Source organism: Apiospora kogelbergensis (genome assembly GCF_038363985.1).
Source record: "Apiospora kogelbergensis strain CBS 113332 chromosome Unknown utg000002l_segment0_segment0, whole genome shotgun sequence".
NCBI classification, from domain to species: domain Eukaryota; kingdom Fungi; phylum Ascomycota; class Sordariomycetes; order Amphisphaeriales; family Apiosporaceae; genus Apiospora; species Apiospora kogelbergensis.
The window spans coordinates 1,686,710-1,707,971 of record NW_027117419.1 but is presented as its reverse complement, the minus strand read 5'-3'; the positions used below and the strand labels follow the sequence as shown (position 1 = coordinate 1,707,971).

The 21,262-nt window shown below is 53.1% G+C and overlaps 7 protein-coding genes across 7 annotated transcripts; 4 read left to right on the top strand and 3 right to left on the bottom strand.

Annotated features, from left to right (window-relative positions):
- Positions 1 to 313: 313 nt before the first annotated feature.
- PG998_003422 (uncharacterized protein) lies at positions 314 to 4,951 on the top strand (the record flags this gene model as incomplete). Its single annotated transcript, XM_066870240.1, has 4 exons — positions 314 to 633; positions 1,549 to 2,772; positions 2,808 to 4,135; positions 4,194 to 4,951. The coding sequence occupies 4 exons, from the start codon at positions 314 to 316 to the stop codon at positions 4,949 to 4,951; spliced, it is 3,630 nt and encodes a 1,209-aa protein (XP_066733990.1).
- A 1,035-nt stretch (positions 4,952 to 5,986) lies between these two features.
- Positions 5,987 to 7,666, bottom strand: PG998_003421 (uncharacterized protein; the record flags this gene model as incomplete). The annotated part of the gene is made up of 7 exons (XM_066870239.1): positions 5,987 to 6,497; positions 6,588 to 6,819; positions 6,883 to 7,070; positions 7,123 to 7,165; positions 7,223 to 7,338; positions 7,405 to 7,477; positions 7,543 to 7,666. The coding sequence occupies 7 exons, from the start codon at positions 7,664 to 7,666 to the stop codon at positions 5,987 to 5,989; spliced, it is 1,287 nt and encodes a 428-aa protein (XP_066733989.1).
- A 1,975-nt stretch (positions 7,667 to 9,641) lies between these two features.
- On the top strand, positions 9,642 to 11,984 carry PG998_003420 (pre-mRNA-splicing factor cef-1; the record flags this gene model as incomplete). The annotated part of the gene is made up of 1 exon (XM_066870238.1): positions 9,642 to 11,984. The coding sequence occupies one exon, from the start codon at positions 9,642 to 9,644 to the stop codon at positions 11,982 to 11,984; it is 2,343 nt and encodes a 780-aa protein (XP_066733988.1).
- Positions 11,985 to 12,566: 582 nt separating this feature from the next.
- PG998_003419 (major facilitator superfamily domain-containing protein) lies at positions 12,567 to 14,804 on the top strand (the record flags this gene model as incomplete). The annotated part of the gene is made up of 4 exons (XM_066870237.1): positions 12,567 to 13,372; positions 13,514 to 13,796; positions 13,867 to 13,891; positions 13,957 to 14,804. 4 exons carry the CDS (start codon positions 12,567 to 12,569, stop codon positions 14,802 to 14,804), a joined length of 1,962 nt encoding a protein of 653 aa, XP_066733987.1.
- Positions 14,805 to 15,234: 430 nt separating this feature from the next.
- PG998_003418 (uncharacterized protein) lies at positions 15,235 to 17,031 on the bottom strand (the record flags this gene model as incomplete). Its single annotated transcript, XM_066870236.1, has 4 exons — positions 15,235 to 15,387; positions 15,676 to 15,924; positions 16,005 to 16,648; positions 17,028 to 17,031. The coding sequence occupies 4 exons, from the start codon at positions 17,029 to 17,031 to the stop codon at positions 15,235 to 15,237; spliced, it is 1,050 nt and encodes a 349-aa protein (XP_066733986.1).
- A 542-nt stretch (positions 17,032 to 17,573) lies between these two features.
- On the top strand, positions 17,574 to 18,716 carry PG998_003417 (uncharacterized protein; the record flags this gene model as incomplete). The annotated part of the gene is made up of 1 exon (XM_066870235.1): positions 17,574 to 18,716. The coding sequence occupies one exon, from the start codon at positions 17,574 to 17,576 to the stop codon at positions 18,714 to 18,716; it is 1,143 nt and encodes a 380-aa protein (XP_066733985.1).
- Positions 18,717 to 19,259: 543 nt separating this feature from the next.
- Positions 19,260 to 21,029, bottom strand: PG998_003416 (uncharacterized protein; the record flags this gene model as incomplete). The annotated part of the gene is made up of 2 exons (XM_066870234.1): positions 19,260 to 20,658; positions 20,848 to 21,029. The coding sequence occupies 2 exons, from the start codon at positions 21,027 to 21,029 to the stop codon at positions 19,260 to 19,262; spliced, it is 1,581 nt and encodes a 526-aa protein (XP_066733984.1).
- Between the last annotated feature and the right edge of the window lie 233 nt (positions 21,030 to 21,262).

Genomic DNA, 21,262 nt, shown 5'->3' with positions numbered 1-21,262 from the left:
CCCATCTTGCAGTCTTGTTCCAGTTGTGCCCGGAGTATTGAAGCATAGCATGTACAACACGGCAATCTCGCACACCTGCAGGTCTCACCAGACACCACAATCGAAGCCAGACGTCCACCTTCAATCATGACGACACAAAGCGCACCTCGGATTTGAACGTGCTGTGCTCTTTCGCGCAACGTCATACAACTCTGCCCGCCATCATCAACATCGCGCCCAAGTGTGACCCGGCTCAATTTGTCGCGGCATCTACCGCTAAACATATCTGCCTTATTGACCTGCCCAGCTCCGGGCATTGCCCTGAAACTGCAATATGGACATTATCCATAACACCGGTAGCAAAGTCGAGCAACAGGTTGAGAGGCTACTACCCAAGAAACTTGCCCAACGTCGCTGGAAGAAGCAAGCGTCCCGAGAAAGTTTGGGCTCATCAGCAAGTATCAAGGAACAATCCCGTGGCCGCAGCCCGCACAATCGCGGACCACACGAGCACGAGTACGCCGACGACCAGCGAAGCAGCGAGAGCAACGACGAGAGTACGCAGTCGCGGTCACGGTCGCGGTCCAGGGACGATTTGGGCCACCTGGACGAAGCAGATGTTTTGGAGACGCTCGAGGAATACTCGCTCGACTCGTAAGTCTGATTATATACCTCCTTCTCATTACCCGGACCAGACGGTGGAAAACACCGGACAGGCGCTTGAACGTTAGTTTCAAGTTTCTTTTGCTTCCCCTTACCACCACCCCACGATTGATATTACCGTTGGCCTCGCTATATCAGCTCCCCTGGGTTCAAGGGGCATCAGCCTTGGTTTTTAGCTGCATCCATGCAACAGCCACGCGGCCAATCAATCCAGACTCAGAGGTCTTCTGCACTCCAGAGCGCCGGCCAGTGCTGAGAAGAGCCCGCCTGGAACGGTAGAGAGCCACCTTTTTCGTTGCTTAACTCCCCATATTATTGACGATCCCGATACGAGCGTGTCGTCTGAAATCTTGCAGCACTGCTCGCAACCAAAGCAGCAAAGGAGCAAGCGACAAGCGACAAGGCCAGTGCCCATGCTGCATGTATTGCACTTGTACATTTTACTGTACCTGAAGTGACTGCATGTGCTTATATGGTTACCTGGACGTGGGTTCCATTCCATCGCATCCTTTCCCCCAAAATAAGCCCCCCAGGCCCCTTACCGTGCAGGCTGCAGCTTTGCAATCTAATAGACATCTGGGATCTCGGGCACTTCCAGGCCTAGCCCTCCACCCTAGATGTTTGGTTACGTCCCGTTTTCAAGCCTGCCCCCTCATATCGTCAGCCCGTCGCAATTTAGCATTTTTGGCACCACCCTAACCGTCATTAAGCTGTTCTGCTTCTCCTTGTTCCATTTGTCACTGAGCATATATTCACCGGGATATGCTGGCCTGTTTTCTTTGTTCTCCAAGCGCTTCTACCCAGCTCGTCACCTTACTTGATTTACTTTCCTCTTTGTATCCGAACCACCACAGCTCACACCAACGAGTGATTTCATTTTAAAGTCTAACTTGCGAGGACCCCTAGCCGATCGCCAGGCCGAGACCGACGGCCCTCCGTCCCTTCGACGCACCCGTCCCAAATCGGCCATTTAACCACATCGTCGCCTCTCATCCAAGCAGAACACGCACCTGAAGTGCAAAGTCTCGACACGCTGGCGACCGAAACGACTTCCGATAACACCCTTTCCAGATCTGCAACTTACTCCGTATCCGTCTCCTCAGACAACTCTTCTGTAGAGCCGATCCGTAAGCTATCCGTCAGCAAGACCGGCTTGCAGCCTCCGCAGGACCAGACCTCGAGGCGATCGAGGTCACCTGCCGGAAGGATCAAGAACGTCTTCAGGAGTAAAAGGAACTCTAGTGCCACTCCCAGTTTCGACAGCCAGACCTCAGACAAGACCGACAGATCGAACTCGGGGAGTCTTGATCCCGGAGCTTCAGCGGAGTCCCTTCATGAGTCTATCGCTGCAGCATCCCCTCAAAAGCCGCCACGACGCACAGGTCGAGGTTCCGACGCGTCTCTGGTCCCTCCCCGAACGCCCCCATCTGCTGAGCCAGCTGCGCCTGTTATAGTTAACACGCCACCTACACCGCCGCTTGGGGCTAACCAGTCAAGAGAAGAGAGGGCAAGGGGTCGGGCCAATAGCATCGAGCGGCCACATACCTCCAGCAACGTCCCGTATGCGGGTTTATCAACACACCGGCGTATGAGATCTGGATCTGGGACTAGTATTGGACCAAGCAAGCTCTCAAACATTACGCTCGCCCCGCTCACGCCCACACCCGAAAACGGCCCCCTTACACCTGGAGGAGGAGGCTTCTTCTCGTCTATGCTTTCTGCTGCGCAGAACGCTGCCACGACACTAAGTAGTACTGTGACCAACACCAACATTGGTATTGGAAATAATAGACCGAAAACCCCCATCCCAGCTATATCACAAGAAGGAGACGGCGACACAACAGAGGTAGAATCATCAGCGGGCCAGACAGGAGAGATCAAGATGGGCGAACCGGCCGTAAAAACATTGGGCATGGGAGACCTAAGTCTCGACCAGCTGGGCATACAGGAGTCCAGCAGCGGTGCGCCCACTCCACAAGGATCGAAATTCCCGGAACATCTATCCGAGTCTCGTACACGATCCGAGTCGGCTCCTGCAGAGCCTGCCACCCTCGGCTTGGAGAATCCGGATTCACGGCCCCGGTCGCTATACGATTCGGCGGCTATGAGCGACCGCAGCCCCCGACTTCTGTTTTCGAAGGGAAGGCTGGCGTTCAAAGGAGTAGCAGCATTCGAAGTGCCATTGGCCGGAGACGGAAGCGCGGTAGCACCGGCGGGACCGCCAACACCAGTGGAACCTCGGCAACCATCGGGGCAGCTATTGCTGCAGCAAACGCATCTGTCGCTCATCCGAATGCCGCCGGAAGCACTCCAAAGCTTACGGGCTTTGCCGTGGCGAGCAAGAAGCGCAATCGAGACTTCCATAACTTGTTCAAAAGTGTACCGGATGACGACTATCTTATCGAGGATTACAGTTGTGCTATTCAGAGGGAGATCCTCGCCCATGGAAGATTGTACGTATCAGAAGGGCATCTATGTTTCAGCAGTAATATCTTCGGATGGGTGACTACGCTGGTTATGAGCTTCGACGAGATAGTATCTGTCGAGAAGAGGAGCACAGCATTGCTATTCAAGAACGGTTTGATGATCTCGACGTTGCATGCGAAGCATGTTTTCGCCAGTTTTACCAGTCGAGATTCCACTTATGACCTCATTGTGAACATATGGAAGCTTGGTCATCCGACCCTGAAAAGTTCATTGAACGGTGTGTCTATAGACGAGACTGGTGGTGACAAGACCGAGAAAGTCGACGACATGGATGCATCGGCATACCAAAGTGGCTCCGGCTCCGATGTTATGGACGAAGACGCTGGCAGCGACTCGGGCGAGGATGTTTATGACGAGGATGAGGAGGATGCTGAAAATAACGAGGTCACCCAACCGACAGAACCCAGCCCTACCGGTACCGACGCAGAAAAGAGCGGTGGTCGTAAGGTCTCAGGGGCACTTGGTGCAAATGTTCCTTCCGCCAAAACGCAAGATGGAGGAGCAGCGGCACCAGGTGGTGACGATTTCCCAGGTCCAGCGACCCATGGTCCTACCGATTGCGGAGATTCAGAAGCGCATTACGAGCGGCCCTTGGCCGACGAAGTCATTGCAGCGCCAATGGGGAAGGTTTATAATCTCCTTTTCGGCCCAGCATCTGTGAAGTTTATGCAAAACTGGTTGGCGGGCGACCAGAAATGCACTGATTTCCAGGGGGAGGACAAGACTGGTCTGACCCAAGACAACAAAACTCGAGGGTACTCTTACATCAAGCCTCTGAACGCGCCTATTGGGCCGAAACAGACAAAGTGTATCACGACAGAAACCCTCGAGCAGCTCGATCTGGAGAAGTCTGTCAACGTACTGTGTGTTACGCAGAATCCAGACGTACCTAGCGGCAATGTGTTCAGCGTGAAGACCAAATATTGCCTCAGTTGGGCCGAGAACAATTCTACGCGTGTCCAAGTAACTTGTACTATCGAGTGGACTGGCAAGAGTTGGCTGAAAGGTTAGTGATTGCTCTTATCTAACAGGCACATGGAAATGTACTAATCAGCCCGGAACAGGACCGATCGAGAAGGGTGCCAACGATGGTCAAATACAGTACTGCAAAGACTTGACAGCTGCGATCAGAGCAGCAGTAACTACCCAGCCGCGTGCTGCAACTGCCAACAATGGCCCAGGTGGCAAGGGCAAGAAGAAGGGCCGCAAGGGCAAGCCGGCTGAGGCATCCAAAGAGTCTCAAGGCGGTGTCAGTTCCTCAGCCGCAGCTAAGACCCCGGATTGGGGTCTATTTGAGCCTCTTCGTGGCATTTTAGGTCCCGTATTCGACATCATCAAGCCCATCCTTACAGGCAACGTGGTGTACGGGCTTCTCGTCGGGCTCCTGGTAGCATCATGGTTCGGCTTTGGCTTCAACCCGCGGCAAGCAGGCCCCGGCTACGGGCAGGGGCTCGGGTTTGCCAACCACGCGGACCGGATAGTGGCCTATGAAGAGATTTGGCGCCGGGAGGAGAGCGACCTTTGGGACTGGCTCGAGGAGCGAGTCGGCCTTCACCGGATGAACGAGGGCGCGGTGCCGATTCGCAAACGCGTAGTCGAGCCGCGCTCCGTCGAGGAGAAGATGCGCGAGGAGCGCATGAATGACCGCGAGGTCGAAGAGGCCATCCGAGTTACGGAGGAGAAGCTTGAGATGCTCAAGGAAGTACACTGGAAAAAGAGGGGCGTCAATGGCGGGCGCCCGGCCGCTGCTGCTGCCAATGGAGGGTCGGCGTCGGGAGGAGAAAAGATGGGCAAAGCTGCACCGACGCCCGCAGAGCTATGAAATACCTACAAACAGAACACAAAGTTGACCAGATGCATTTAAGGGATGGCGGAGGAGTCAGGAGATGGGAGGTGGATGGTGGATGGTGGGTGGTAAAATACACGACGACGACCATGGCGACGCACTTGTAGCTGCGTTGCCGAGTCGTCCTCGATTCAGCGAATACAAATTAGAGTTTACTTTGTAGTATTTTATACTTGTACATCAATTATTCTTGGGCCCCTCCTGTTGCATGCTGTCGTCCTTACGTATTTGAGTCTGACCTTTTCCTTCGCATCGAACAGCCCTTCGCCAGCGTCGCATGCCGAGGCGGGGGTTAGGGGAACATGGAGAACGAGTTTCCTCGCCACGCGCGACGAGTCAAGACACAATCAGCAAACACTAGCTACTCAGGTATTCCTCTATTTGTTGAAGAGAGATTCCGGCAAAGCTTTCGGCAGCCTGGCGATCTAGAGCAACAGACTGTCCTGGATGCCCGAAATGAAGTGCGGTGGGCTTGGCTTAGTTCGCTCAAGTCTAGTCCAAGCCTATGCACATTATGGTTCGATCGGATACTGCTCCTGTGGGTAGCTCCCGCAACTCGCGGCGCTTGTGGTGCTTGTTTCTAGCAGATGGCCAGAGAACTAGCGAATGTTAGACTGTGCTCTAGTGTCCACCGCGTCTTCTATCCCAAATACGGCAAATGACACGCAGAATGATCATGAGGGAAAGTCATGGCTGCCAACGGTAGATGGCGTGAAAAGCGTGTTTGGCCGTGGTCGGCGCGGAATGCCGGGGACTGCCGTAGACTACAACAATCTATTGATGTTGGCGGGCCTTCCGGATAGTGTATGTATAGCCAGCATAAAGGGGCCGACTTCGTCTAGAATAAGCAAAGTCGGGGGTGGCATTATCGAGGTCGGGAAGAATGCTGAAAGCACTTGGCGTTGTGAAGAAAATTAATTCCCATTTTCATGTGGCCCATCATGGTTTTGTGACATATACTTTATACGTGAAATCAAATGTGATACATTGCTCGCTGCTCCAGGGTCATCTCTAAACCCTGCTCCCGGCACTGGTGATAGTAGTAGTAGTAGTATTCCGACCCTTTGGAATGCTCCTTTCGGACTCCGAATCCGAATCATGCATATCAAGATACGTACTCCTCGGCGCGCGTAGGTTATCTAACTGCAAGTCGCTGTCCACTGTCACGGCATCGACGCCCTTGGAGAGCTTGAAGCTCGTGCTCCGCTGCTTGGCTGCCGAGGCTCGCGAAGAGTACTGCGAGTGCGGCTGTGGCGCCCAATTGCGGGCGTTACTATTATCCCTCCCCTTCCCCTTCGCCTGAAACCATCTGGGCACGAAGGTACGGTACATCCTCTCCCGGAAGGGGCGTGTGGTGCCGAAGACGACAAAGGCGAGCAAGCTGGCCGTAACACCCGGGATGTTGAAGAGCATCATCGATACTGCGCGTTCGGCGCTTGTGTCTGGCACTTTCGCCGCCGCGTCGCGGTTGTTGTTCTTTTGGGCAGTGATCTGGAATACGATATTCGTGACTTCGAATATGCTAGCAGTTGTGATAAATGGTCAGAACAACGAAACATAGATAAGAGGTGAAGGATATATGAGACCAGCCAAGAGTTGGATTAGATCTTACGCTAGGAAGATGAAAGCTATGGTGAATCGGATGAGAAGCCATCTATCATATATGCCTTGCGACCGAGGCTTGTGCCCACCGCTGCTGGAATGGGGGCCGTTCGAGGTGGTTCCGTTTGTCGATGACTTCTTGCCGTACCCGTGGGACCAAGTCTTGAGCATGCGTCGTGTGTGGATGTACCTGCTGAGAATCATAATGAGGAACACACAGCCCCCGAAGCAACTGAGGGCGACTGGATTGCCTTGTCAGTTTGTTTGTTTACAGTGATGTGATGCAGGCATAGCTCGAAGCTTACACTCTATGTCGGCCAAGACGATGAACCCAACGAAGGTAGACTGGACCGTCGGGACTTGGAGCAGGCAGATTGTGAGAAGGGGAAGCGCAGCGGATATGATCTTGCCAGCGGCATTGATCTTCTTGAAGGTACGTCTCCAACGTGGCTTGTCAGCCCACCCGTAAACGGATTGAGTGAGAGAGAACGCCCTAAGTTTGCCATCAGACACTGTGATGCACGCATGTAGTGGGGATCTCTTACCAGAACAAGACGAAGGTCGCCTCGACCGTATAACAATAGAACTCTAGCAGCGTGAGGTTAGGGCCTGGGTTCACGATCGTGTCTTACTCGGAGTACTCACGGATATAGAAGAGAACCAAGTCGAGCCCTACCGAGCCGTTGGCCAAGGTCAGTTGTGGGTTTCCCGCATGCTCGTTCTTGTTTTCAAACTGAGCCTTCACAACATCTTCCCAGAAGCTAGTACAGTCAGTAGATATCCAATATCTGCTGGTTTCGTGTTCTCTTGGACTGGTCGGCTCTTACATGTAATCGTGGAACTGCTGAATGATGCTGCAAGTCGTCGATAGAAGAGTGAAGTACGAGATGCAAGCAACGTCTGCATGCACGTCGGTTAGCCCAAGGAGACCCCTGTGAGGTCGGTTTAGAGAAGAAAGCACTTACAGCTGAGCCCTTCTTCATGCACCAAAAGGAGCCATACCATTATTATGTTGCAGATTTCGCAGAAGAGAGAATACAACAGAACTCCCACGGCAGTGCCGACTGCTGCCCCCGGAAGCTGAGACATGCCTGCTGCGAGTTCGCTGGTCACTTACCAGTCTTTTCCAGCTAATGGGCGAAGACGGGGTTCAAGATGCAGGAGGGCTTGAGTGCAACGTGGATGGATGCTAGAAAGGGGATCAGGCATTCTTGTATTGTGCTACGCTCTGTAGCCAAGAACTGGACAGCGAACTCGTGGGTCAAATCACCCGCCAATGTCGCATCAGGGTTATAAAGCACACATATCTGGACCCGGGCGCTCGGTAGATGTCCTAGTTGGCCACGACCGAAAGATGAGACGATGTGTGGAAGAGGACTGACCCTAGGCAGCCCGAGGCATAAGATCGGACCAGGGGTGACCCCAGTAGTGGAAGCAGACTATATTCCGACCATCTAACTAACGCCGTATACACATTGATTGCCAGACGCACCGCGAATGCCTGCCCACTTGGCTGCAAGAGTAAATCGTATCCCCGGGTGTCGGTCCCAAAGTAGAATAGTAGGCCATGATATATAGTTCTAGTGATAGCTTACTATTATAGAGGCGCAAAAATGTCAGCTCGAAATCCGTCGGCCTTCTCATGCACTTGAACGGGAAGCTGAAGGGATCACTCAGATAAAGTTTTTTTACTAGTCATTGCAGGTCGGTTCGCATAATTGGGACCGGCTTCTATCCCGGGTACTGCCCGGGGTATTCGTCAACCGCAGTACAGGGGAGTATGTGTGTAGGTCACTCTGGTGTTCCATGTTGGGATTGTTTAAGATCGCCTTGGATCGCGGGGTCTGCGACTATTTTTCAATCACCATTGTGGTCGTCCAAGATCAACGAGACGTGTGAGATGTTCGAGTTCACACACCCTATTTGCAGAAGCTGGTAACCATTTGGGGAATCGGCAACGGCCGTCGCTATTTTGGAGATGGCTGAGGAAGGTAGTGGGCTCAAATCGGTCTTTCTGGCTGTATACGTCTTTGAAGCCACTCACTCCAAGGACTGGAGTGATGAATTTGTTGCACGCAACTGCCATACTGGATATGTAGGACCTTTCGGTGTCAAGGCAGCTGGTGTACTCTTACCAAGATGTCGCCGGCACGGCTAAACAGCAGATTATCCCGCTCCAAAGGTATGCGTGGCTTGCGTCAATGTCTCGGGGGGTTCCTTGTTACCAGATTCTTTCCTGGCGAGAAGCTATTGCCGCTCAGGCTTCCTTGAAACGGAGATTGATCCACAGCGGTATTTGCATACATAGTCAGCCGAGTGGGCCATGATCTGAGCAAGGGACAAACGTGGAAGAGGCCCCACGGGTTATGCAGCCGTGAGCTGTCTAGCCCGAGATGGTGAAGGCTGCGGATATGTATTTTGTAGTCGTACAACGTACATAGCAGGCGTCTCTCATCTCGCCTCAAGGCCCGGCTTACCGTCCGGGCTACCGGCCGAATGTCCAATTCAGGGAAGCTCTCCCTTCCATACTAAGTGCCGAGTTTTCAAGCCTAGAAGAATAGTGTGTAACAATGTCCGTCACTAGTAAGAGTCGAAACGACATTTAACGCCACCAACATGGGACGAGGAGCTGCAGCTTGGCAAGTTGACGCGAGAGCCGATATGTTGGTGGTCTGCCTGGAAAGTGACCAACACGACGGAACGGAACATGATCGTACATGTAGTGAGGGAGAGCACCGAGAAGCTGTGCCGGGCAAGAATAGCATCAAACTATACTCCGTATGTACTAGTCTTAACATATTTGTAACTTCGAAGAAGGACAATGGCCCCACTGAGGCTTATCGATTGGGGGCAGACTCCAGCCACAAACAAGCTTGGCCAGTGCACTGCCACAGCGGATTACTGAACGTGAGCTGCTGGTAACTTTTGCGCTTCTAAACCGCGACCAGACCAGGCGACCAACTTTTTGATAGCAGGAAGTCGGCGTCACGCCGCGGTCTTTCACATCTTTTCTCACAACACCCGACTTCGCATTTTGATCCCAGTTTTTCTTCTTTTTAACAAGATGCCAGTCGTCAAAGGTGGCGTTTGGACCAACGCCGAGGATGAGATCCTCAAGGCGTCGGTTTCCAAATACGGTTTGAATCAATGGGCACGCGTATCGTCCTTGTTGCAACGCAAAACAGCGAAGCAGTGCAAGGCAAGATGGAGCGAGTGGCTGGATCCGAGCATCAAGAAGATTGAATGGAGCAAAGAGGAGGATGAGAAGCTGTTGCATCTGGCCAAATTGATGCCAACACAATGGCGCACCATCGCACCCCTCGTCGGCCGCACCGCAAACCAATGCCTCGAACGATACCAAAAACTACTAGATGAAGCCGAAGCCCGGGAGTCGGGCTCCCTTGGACTGACGGGTCCGGAAGGCGGCGAAACACAAGCTCCTACTGCCGATGATGTTCGAAGACTACGACCTGGCGAAGTCGATCCGAATCCCGAGAGCAAGCCTGCCAAACCTGACACTATTGACCTCGACGAGGATGAGAAGGAGATGCTTAGCGAGGCGCGAGCCCGTCTTGCCAACACGCAAGGTAAAAAGGCCAAGCGGAAAGAGCGTGAGCGTCAGCAGGAGGAGTCACGTCGCGTCGCCGCTTTACAGAAGCGCAGGGAGTTGAAAACCGCTGGCATCAACATCAAGGTCGTCACGCGGAAGCCGGGCCAGATGGATTACAATGCCGACATTCCTTTCGAGAAGGCTCCCTCCCGAGGGTTCTACGACACTAGCGAAGAACAGCACCTCAACGAGCGAGAGCGTGCTCTGTTCAACCCCCAAAAGCAACAGCTCGCGAACAAGCGCAAGGGTGAACAGGATGAAGACGGCGAGAGGAAGAAGCGCAAGAATGACAAAGAAGGCCCGTCGGCGTCTATGCAAGCGGCCTTGAAGGCCGGACAGATGCAGAAGATCCGGGAGGCAGAGCAGAGCAGCAAACGCCGAGCCTTGAACTTGCCGGCTCCCCAGGTCGGCGAAGGCGAGCTCGAGGAAATTGTAAAGATGGGAATGATGGGCGAACGAGCGAGCTCCCTGGCTCAGTCCAGTGAGAATGATGCTACCAGAGGCCTTGTCAACACGTACTCGACCATTACCTCACAAACTCCTATCCGGACACCCATGGCCCCCGCTCAGGAGGATCATATCGCAAACGAGATCCGGAACATCAAAGCTCTGACAAATAACCAATCGGCTCTTTTGGGTGGAGAGAATGCTGACTTGGAGGAGGGTGCCGGCTCAACTGGTTTTGAAAGCGCCACACCTCGCAAGCAGGTATTGTCGACACCGAACCCATTAGCCACACCTCTTCGTAATGGTGCCAATGGTGTCGGAGCTACTCCTGGGAGAGTCGGTCAGACCCCTTTGCGGACGCCTCGTGATAGCTTTGCGCTCAACGCCGGAAACGAAATGGCTTTGGTTGGGGGATCGGCGCGTGCACGAGAGATGGCAGTCAAGCGTCAACTGAAGCAAGGTCTCGCCTCCCTGCCTAAACCGAAGGAGTCGGAGTGGGAGCTTGAGGCACCGGAGGATCAGATGGAGGTAGTCGTTGCCGAAGAGTCAGTGGAGGATGCTGCCATCCGAGACCGACGCGAACGTGAGATCCGCGAGGCTCAAGAAGCCCTGGAGCGCAAGCGACGCACACAGGTTTTGCAGAAAGAGCTACCACGACCAGACTCGGTTGATTTTGATTCACTGATGAAGGAGGCAACGGCAATCCAAGACCCGGCGAGAGCACTGATAGCTCGAGAGGCGGCCGCCCTACTTACAAATGACGCGGCCAAATACCCCATACCTGGCTCCAGGGCCAAGGCGAGCCATGTCAAGGTCGACCTGGCTCAAATCGACGATAACGACTTGGCCGAGGCACGACTACAAATACTTCTCGAGGTCAAAGACCAGCTGGAACCGGGCGCGGTTGCTTCTGTTTTTGAGCACGAACACCTCAATTCTTTAATGCTTGGGCTTGGCTGTTACGAGGACGATGAGGAGGAAGTCCAGACACAGACGATGAAGATGGCGTTCGACAATGTACAGATTACGACGGTAGAGATTGCCGAGAAATGCTCCAAGGTCGAAAAGAAGCTTGGGCTTCATCTAGGCGGCTATCAAAACAGAGCCAAAATACTGCGGCAAAAAATGGGCCAAGCTGCTGAAGAACTCGAAAAGGCCCAATTTGCACTCAGTGGCTTCACCACTTTGAATATCTCGGAGGAGATAGCTATCACGAGTCGGTTAGAGACTCTGCGAGACGAGGTAGCATACATCAGCCGGAGAGAGCGCGAAGCCCAGGAACAGTACAGGGAGGCGAAGGAAGCACTGGATGCTGTTGGTGGTGCATCTAACATCAATGGGTATAATTAGGGGGGAAGGCGCTTCATCTCGCATTGTACATTAATAGCAGGTTGCAGACAGCGAACTCGGAGCGGCCTACCTAAAACGGATGTGAGGGGCACAACAGAGACTATGTATGGATAGCTTACACATTACTAAGAAATATCATCTTGGTTTCGGACCGAACACCTCACAGGTTGGACCTCAATAAGCGACACCAGCATCCAAACACCGAATCCAGTGATGTCGGAGTCAAAAGGAAGCACATGACCCTTGGCTGTCCCGAAGCCGAGTCCCGCCCCGAAAATAGTCGTCGGATCCACCCCGGTTGACTTGACGGGCTAAGATTCTGGTCTTTGCTTTTACACACGATCACGCGATCTTTCTTCACTCTTTGTTTTTCTCTGCCCAGAACACTGAACTGGGTCTTGGCCAGGTAATCCTATATTAAATTATACTCAGGAACGTGCATTGCTGAGTAACTGCACTGGTTTGCTCTCGGTTTCGTCCCCTCACGGCCATATTTCTATAAGCGACGAGAATAAGCTGCTCAAATCAGTATCCCAGACCGAAGCTACCATAGCTTTGCACCGCTCTCACCTAAACCAAGATATGACGGGTTCACACTCCAACGGCAGCAGCCACCGCCCGACTCCACGGTCCGGACATGGTGGCACGGGTCAACCTTCTGATGAACATACTTCTCTCCTCGCAGGTGACGGCTCGTATGCCACTCGCCACATAAACAGTAGCAATGCTATAACGGGCGAGCAAAGTCATCCTCATCACCACCACCTGGATGCGAACGCGTCGGATCTACTCCTGGCTCGCACAACTTCCGCTTCCGGTGCATCGGCCCTTACACCGGAACTGCTCGAGTCCACGATGCTCCGGGGGCGCCAGTTTTCGCATAGCTCCGCAAAACGACCGCTTCTCTCGCCAGCACCGGAGGAGGGGAACGCAGATGTAGTGGTAGATGAGGAGTCCACATCCTCCACTACGACGGCGAGCTTGTCGTCGAGGGAGTTTCTGATCGACACGGACCCGGTACTGTTCCGAATCATCTTCGGGGGCGTCCTGCTCGTCTACTTCATCGCCAACTTCGACGGCACCATCATGGCCTCGTCGCACCCCGTCATTACCTCTTATTTCCACAGCTCCAACCAGGCCTCGTGGCTGTCCACCGCCTTCCTGCTGACCAGCACCGCCGTCCAGCCCGTCGTCGGTCGCCTCAGCGACACCATCGGCCGCAAGCCGCCCTACCTGTTCGCCATGGCCGTCTTCACCCTCGCCACGGTCTGGTGCGCCCTCGCGGGCAGCATGATGAGCTTCATCATTGCGCGTGCCGTTTGCGGGCTTGGGGCCGGCGGCATGGTGAGTATGGGGAGCATCTTGATCAGCGATATGGTCAACATCGAGTGAGTTAGATTCTGATTAAAGGGGTTGCCGCGGTTTTCTCCACAGCACGCACTGTGTAGCCCCATGCGCTGGGAGGATGTGAGTATAGGTGGTATAGTATGGGTAGCTAATGTCTCACCTTTGCCCCCCTTGGCGCATAGACGTCGTGGCACGTATCAGAGCTTCATCAACATCACCTACGGTTTGGCTGCTGCTTCCGGCGCCGCGCTTGGCGGACTCATGGCCGATACTCTCGGCTGGCGTTGGGAATTTGGCGTCCAGGTATTCCCCCTGGCCGGGTGCTTTGCCCTGACGGCCTGGACGTTGCCGCTGGACTTGGGTCTCTACGTCGAACGGGAAACCTTTGTCGAGGCCGTCAAGGCATTCGATTGGACGGGTACTATTCTCCTTACGAGCTCAACAACTTTTCTGATTTTAGGCTTGGTAAGTCCTTTCTTTCTTCATTCTCTGAAAGTCATCTTCCGTGGAAACCTTGTTGACGCAAGCACCCTAGAACCTTGGAGGCAATGTACTACCATGTAAGTCCCAATCAGACGAACCCAATGCAGCGTATGCAAATCAACGCAGGCTAACACCCAAACAGGGTCTCACCCGTTCATCATTGCCTCATTGGTGATCTTTGCCGTGTTGTTTCCTGCTTGCCTATATGCCGAATCCAGAGCACAGAGGCCTATCATGCCGCTAGAACTCTTGCGCTCGAGTCCCCGCGCTAATTTGGTGTTTGCAAACTTCATTGCCTGTTTCCTTCTGAATGCCATTCTATTCAACGTGCCGCTCTACTTCCAAGCCGTCCTACTCACCACTGCCACTACTTCGGGTCTGCGCCTCATCGTCCCCGTCGGCGTAGCCGCCACCGTGGGAACCCTGACCGGCTTTCTTATCACACGCACACAGCGCCTGAAATGGCCCCTCACACTCGGCGCCACGGCCTACGTGGCCGGCACGGTGTCCCTCGCCGCTCTGGGCCGCGGCTGGCCGTGGTGGGCATACCTGCTCGTCCTGGTCCCCTCGGCCGTGGGCCAGGGCTTCCAGTTCCCCGGCACCTTCATGGCAGTGCTCCGTGCGAGCGCCCAGGCCGAGCAGGCCGTCGTCACCGGCACCCTGATGCTCTGGCGCGCCCTGGGCAACGTCATGGGCGTCGCGGGCAGCAGCCTCATCCTGCAGAACGCCCTGCTGCGCCGCCTGCACGAGTACGTGGCCTCGGACGGCACCCCGGAGGGCGACGAGGCCAAGCGCCGGCTCATCGCCAAGGTCCGCGAGAGCGTCGAGGCCGTCGCAGCGCTGGAGGACGAGGTCGTGCGCGAGCAGGTCGTGCGCAGCTACGAGGCGGCGTTGCGGTTGACGTTCGTCTGCTGCATCGGGCTGGCGGTCGCCAATATGGCGCTGCTTTTGCCGGTCAAGCTGCCACGGTTGGGAACGCGCAAGCAATAGATTGGTCTCAGCTGCTCAATCTGCTCAGGGGTAGGTCAACTGTCAGGGGTTATATCTTAGGGGCTCTGTGAAGTTGGCGTCATTTATACCTAATTACATATCCTTGCCTATCCTCGACGAATGACATATTAAACAACCAAGTGTCAGATATGGAAGGCTCAATATAAAAGGCCTCTACTTTGGGACAGTCATAAAAACCAAACGTCGTATATCGAACATTTCTTATAAGTATTCAGTCGCCAACTCTCTAACATACAGCCCAGCCTCGCTATGTTATGCCTACTCATTGAGGATACTGCCTGGCGGCGTGTAAAATGAGTACCAAGTCTCATCGTTGTCGAGGTCGACATAGAGATCAAGATCGAACGTTCCGATATTTATCTTCATACAGTCCTCGCCGTGACTGGCCTCGGTATCCTCGGTCGTCACCTCAACCGCCCCGTCGTCCTCCCAGCCCCGCACGCGACGCGCCTTCGAGGCGAGCCCGGTCCTCGATGAACACCCAATCCATCTTTTCAACAATCTCAGGCGCGTCCGACGTTGCGGCGCGCTGCCGCGCCTTCTCCTCCGTAGCGGATGTCCCCTATAGCATCCAGTCGGCACCACTTCCTCCATCTTGTATCCTATGTCATGAAAGCTCTGCTACTTGGCATCACCTAATGTGACAGGTATAACTGTTTTTTGTTTGGTCAGCCCGCCGTATCTCTCAAGTCAAAATAGAAGTTCGGGCACTGGAATAAGGTTTCAGGGGTAGCTCACCATCAGACCGTATGTAATTCCCTGTTTGTAGATCTGTCTGAATCAATTTGATCTTTTCTTAGACCATCGCTTATTATGTGCTCCTCGATCCGTTTGCAAAGTCGCCGCTCACGAACACAACGAGCACCGCAGCGTAAGCCGCGCAGGCACCAAATATCTCTGTCCGCCTCGCCTTTGTCATGATTACAATGGCACCCGCGAAGACGAAAGTAAATAGTACGATTAAGCCCAAGGTCAACGCCGGGTCGGATGGCGCCGTGCGGTAAAGAGTATATATGGGCAGGATTAGAAGGCCGGCAGCTGTGAGCGTCGTGATGAAAGATGCCACCAGTTGGACACGGTGATTCGAGTAATGCTTGATCTGGTTTTTGGGAAGGTGTGAAATGGTGTCGACCGGGGATTGGTACTGAGGTAGAACTGTCCTTTTTCAATTCGGAATACCCGCGAACAATACTTTTTGAGAAGATCTGTCAGGGGCTCTGATCCATTGCTAGGACGTAAAGCCACACAATCCGATGCCTGGAGATGAGATGTGTTCATACCCAGAGGGTAAAGCCCCGAGCTGGCTCCAGTCAACATCGGTTGAGTCTCGTAGGGGTATGCCGGATTGTTGACAGGTTGGTGGAAATAGTTTGAGACGGCTTTCATAGACTGCGTTGAGGGGTGTTCGTAAGAAAGTAGGGTCGATTCCTGTATGAGAGTTTCTCTATACTCTTTTAACGTCTTCCGTATCTCCATGGCGAGCTCCATCCGTTTTCGAGTTCTCATTTCGAGGTCGGTCTGTGGTGCCTTGGTAAGAGACTCTCGAAGAGTATCCCAATCACGGGCACTTGTGAGGATACCGCGCCATGACTCTGTCTGTTCGACTTGGTTCCTGTCTTCGATATCGAACGCATCCTGACATGCCTGTAGCCTGGATAATTCGCTCTGGAAGTAAAGCAAATTACGCGCCGAGAGCTTATCGAATCGTTTGTATACGGCAGTTGAATGGTCATGGTCGCTCGAAATGAAATCGGCCAGGTCCCCGAAACCTGGCACATAATGATGTTGGTCATCACTCTTTTCCTTAGCTGAAGCCATCCGGACTAGAAGCCAAGTTTTAGTGTTTTTCTTCTCGAGTATTACTTCAAGGATGATCACTCCTGCGCAAGTTGATTCCTATCTATCGGGAGAGTCGCCGTGGAAAATCGCCCAGAGTAGAGCCTGCTGAGGGGCAAAAGACGTGGCGTTATGGATTGCCTCGTTTATTGGTTATACAGCCTGGGTCTCAGCCCCCCTCACCCAAGACGGGCGAGACTGTCTGTTTCTGCCTCACCTCCTCTTTGCCAAACTAATCCAGAGATCCCATAAACATATTTCATCGATGGTTGCCAAGTGCTCTCTTTCACAAATTGCCCCAATCACCCATTATCTACCAAAACACACGTCCAGGTTTCCAGCTTTCTCGTTGTTCTAGATACTTACTCATTATGTGAGCTAATATACGTCTTGGCCATTCATCACTTTCTTCATCTAAACTCTCCATCAGAGCCTCACCAGGCTAGCCAGCACATAGCCATGCCCGACCAACGCGTACTCGGTGAGAATTCAATCGTTCACTATCCCCATTACTTAGGGGTACGGGATACCCGACTTCCAAAGCAAGCCGTTCCCAGGGAGCCACCTGCGCAACCTTTCGTCCTAAAAGAAAAAGGTACATCGGGCAAGTCGGGTGGAAGAAACTCCATCCCTACCCAACGAGCTGTGAAGCCTAGACACGATGCCGACTTCAACAGGACGCCGCAAGTCGGGAAGCTCTGGACCCCTCATAACCCAGCTCCTAGCTCACCACGTACACGTGGAAAGAAGAAAGCCCAGCTACAAAGCCCCGTTAGTCCGAGGCTGGCGCTTGTTGAATACAACGAGGTTTCTGACGAGAATGACCCTTATGTCCCACAACTCAAAACCCGTCCGATCGATCACCTGCAATTAGTTGCTGAAGTGAAGGGAATCTATGCTGGGCTGGTTATGATGGAATCGAAGTGTATCGAAGCGGATAATGCACAGCGTACCCAAACAAATGGCAAGTTGAGCAATGAGCAATGGCAGGCGCTTATAGCTCTGCATCCAACCTTGCTCCATGAACATCACGACTTCTTTAACGCCCCGAGAACCGAACGCTTGTGTGGCAAATACACAGCCGTGCCCGATCGAGGCTATCTTACCAAGGAGCGGAACGTCCTTGAGTTATTTGCCAATGGGTGTCCGGTAATTGCGCTTCCGGATACAGGAGTCACTGGCAACGTCATGACGGAAGAATACGCCAGATCACTTGGAGTCGACATCGATCGAGATCCGAAGAAGCGGTACATTTTCGAGAATGCCGTTGGGACACCATTTCAATCGATCGGTCATGTCATACTTGACTTGGCTTTACCAGGTGATTCCATAATCTGGAAATGCGGCTTTGCCGTTGTCAAGAGATGTGCAGCGTCGATTGTTCTCGGAAAAGATTTCCTCAAGAAAGCAGAGGTCTTCACCACGTATAGTCATCATCTCCGCAAGATGGCATTGGGACTCACAAGAACATTAGGAGGCCAACTCAAGAAGACCTGGAGGCTCATGCTGATGGAATCTTCGCGGCAGCAGATGCGTTGTTCCGTGGACGGGCAGTCTACCCTGGCGGTCGCAGATAGCGGCGCTGATATCAATCTGGTTTCGTTGGCATATGCGCAGATGCGTGGGTGGGACATCACTCGACTGCCTTTGGATGAAGGCTTTGTCATTTTGGCCAATGGCGATGCTCGCAAGGTCTTCGGCTATGTCGACATGGACCTGAAGATCCAGGGAAAGTCAAAGAGCGAACGTTTCTATGTCCTTGACGGCCTCGAGAGCAGTGTGATACTGGGAGATGATACGATTGATGAGTTTAAGGTCTTTGGACTTGATGATGTCTTCGTGGACATGAGTGACTTCGACGTCAACGAGGCGTTTTGTTTGATACAATGGGTAGAGCGGTATGACGAAATGGAGAGAGAAGTCGATGAGCTGTTGAATGGTCATCAAGGACATAGCCAGAGCCCGGTAGCCCACTGGGCCAAGAAGTATTGGTCAATCCCTAAGAGGAAGGCGCCGAAACCAACCCCTAAAGGTATGGAGCTCACGATTGTTTGAGACAGGGCTGACAATGACGCTCATAGATCTCAAAATGGCACTGAGAAGCCGACTGGACTATCTCGATACAATGGACTTAAACAACGAAGACCATGCTAAAAGGCAGCAAGAATCATTAAAAGGCGAAGCCCTGGTCACAGCGAACAGCGACAACCGGAAACGCAGAGAAAAGCACGACCAACTGCGGCGAAAGATCTTGTCTGAAATTACGAAGCTTGAATCACCATCAAATGCCTGCTAACGACCTGCAAAACGGCGATGTCGAAACCATACGCATTGGTATCTTACTGTTCGCGGAACTGGAAGGTGTTGAATGGGTCGAGTTAAAAGAGATGATATGATGGCTTCTTTATCACTCCATATTATTGGAACATCAAATCTATCAGAGTATATACAGTCTTCTCTTAAATCACAAGTCCATGATATATAAATCGACGTTATATCGTAATCTAGATGTATGTGCACTTGGTGCCCGCCTGGTAAGATACGCTCACGCTACGCTAATGCTATGAAAAAAGATCCCAGTGATGAACAAATGCCAAGTTATCGCCCCTTCGTCAACTCGTATTGAGCCTGGGCAGCTCCGCAAAGCACGCCTGCGCCCGTGATGCCTCCGTCGTGGCAAGGACTTAAGATAACACGGACAGGAGGCCCGGGGCCGAACTCTTGCCGAAGAATGCCCTCCAAGAAGCCTTGACAGTCCACCAAGTAGTCTTGGAAGTGTGCTATACAGCCTCCAGTGTATCCGACTACCAGATCGGTCGGTGCTGCTGCTGTAGATGACCCATTGGCCCCTGAGCGGTGTTCCGTATTCTCATGCTCTCGAAACTCCTCCGTCAATTGAACATCGCCTGCGCATGCCAACAGACCGATAGTGGCAGCCGCGACTATACCGGCAGCTCTAATCTCGATGGCTTTTGCGATCTTGTAGATCTTGATCGCCAAATCCTCTGTCCACACAAAATCTGACTTCGTTCCACTGACGGGGAACTCTGACTCAAGTTTTCCCAGGAGAACAGAAGGGTGCGGAGGCTTAAAGTGACTCAAGAAAGTCGTCGTAAGCCCGAACCTCTGCTGCAACTTTGCTGGTAAAGCATCCACAGTGTAACCCTGGCAGTTCTTTAGGTAATCGAGTAGAACGAGGCGACCCAGCTCCCCCAGATAGCGCCCAGCTGTCATATATTCAAGGGGTTGAAAGCCGGGGACTTCGCCGGCTGCATCCAACTCCTCGTCCCACTTACTGATAAGTCCTAACGCCCTTAGCGCCGGCGCAGTTCCGTTGATAGACCACTCGGTGTTGACGGCAATTCTCTGATCGTCCGGGTTGTGTCCGTTTAGAACCTCGACCTTGTTGGGCAGCTTGCTGGGGTCCATCATATTCTGCCTCAGTGGGATCGTGGCGTTCGAACCAGTCCCACAGATCAAACCCATTGCTGCTTTCCGCGATTGGCTTTCTTGAGACTGGTACACGAACGATACCAATGTTGAGACGGCATCATTGGCTATCGCTGCGATCCGGATAGGAGGCAGTTCCGATGACCGCGAGGCTTCATATCCTTTCAACAAATGGGAGCCCAAATCGGCCTTGGAAGTGATGGCAAAGCCCTTGCCCATGGACATGAGTTCCGCCTGAGATAAGGTATGCTGAACCATGGGGAAACTGAACGTCACACCCAACGGCTGTGTAACATCTCGAGGCAGGGCGAAAGACTGGCAGCCGTCCGCTATTACCTCGGCGATGCATTTGCCTATCCAGGAGAATAACTCGTCGGGATGCTCATTTTTGAGATGGTCAAGGATGGGCCATGATTTCTCCAGCTGTCGTCGTAGTCGCACTGGCTGCTGCCCATTGCTGCCATTCTGCAAACCAAGCTTGGCCTGGGAAGTGTTTTCCTCTTTGCCCAGCAGCTCGACAAATCCCACCCTCAGGTTAGTCCCGCCGCTAGAATCAAGAGGTCAGCCGTGAGCTTTTGTGTCTGAATTGCTAACGGGCATCGGGGTTTGCTTTACATGTCAATTGCGAGGTACCTAAACGACAAGTCAGCAGGAATCCATTTTCTCTCATGCATGTATAAATTGCCAAGACACCCCCTTTATATGAGCGGGCCTATCAGATCGGATCATGACGTACCTCCCCTTCTCACTCCCCTTGGGCGGTCTTAGTATGGACTCGGAAACAGGTGTTGGCAGGAACTGGACGGATGACTCTGCAGCTAGTTGCTTGAAGGTACAGCACAGCGCCCGGGCCAGTTGGTGGGCAGTCTCGGCATTGATATCAAGTGGCCGCAGGTAGTCATCAAAGTCTGGCTCCATGGTGTATCGGATGTTCTCCGAGTCGAGCGTGGTGGTGGTGGTGGTGGTTGGTGATGAGTGGGGTAAGTATGCAATCAGGTCACCGGCTACAGCAGCCTCTCAAGTAAGTGTATGAGTGTATGTGATTGGGGGTGGGAGGGTGTATTCAAAAGAGCACTGAATGGAGTTGAAGGTTTGAAAACAACCAGTAGATCTGGAAGTTGGAGAATCCGAGGCGATGTCTTCGTTTAAAA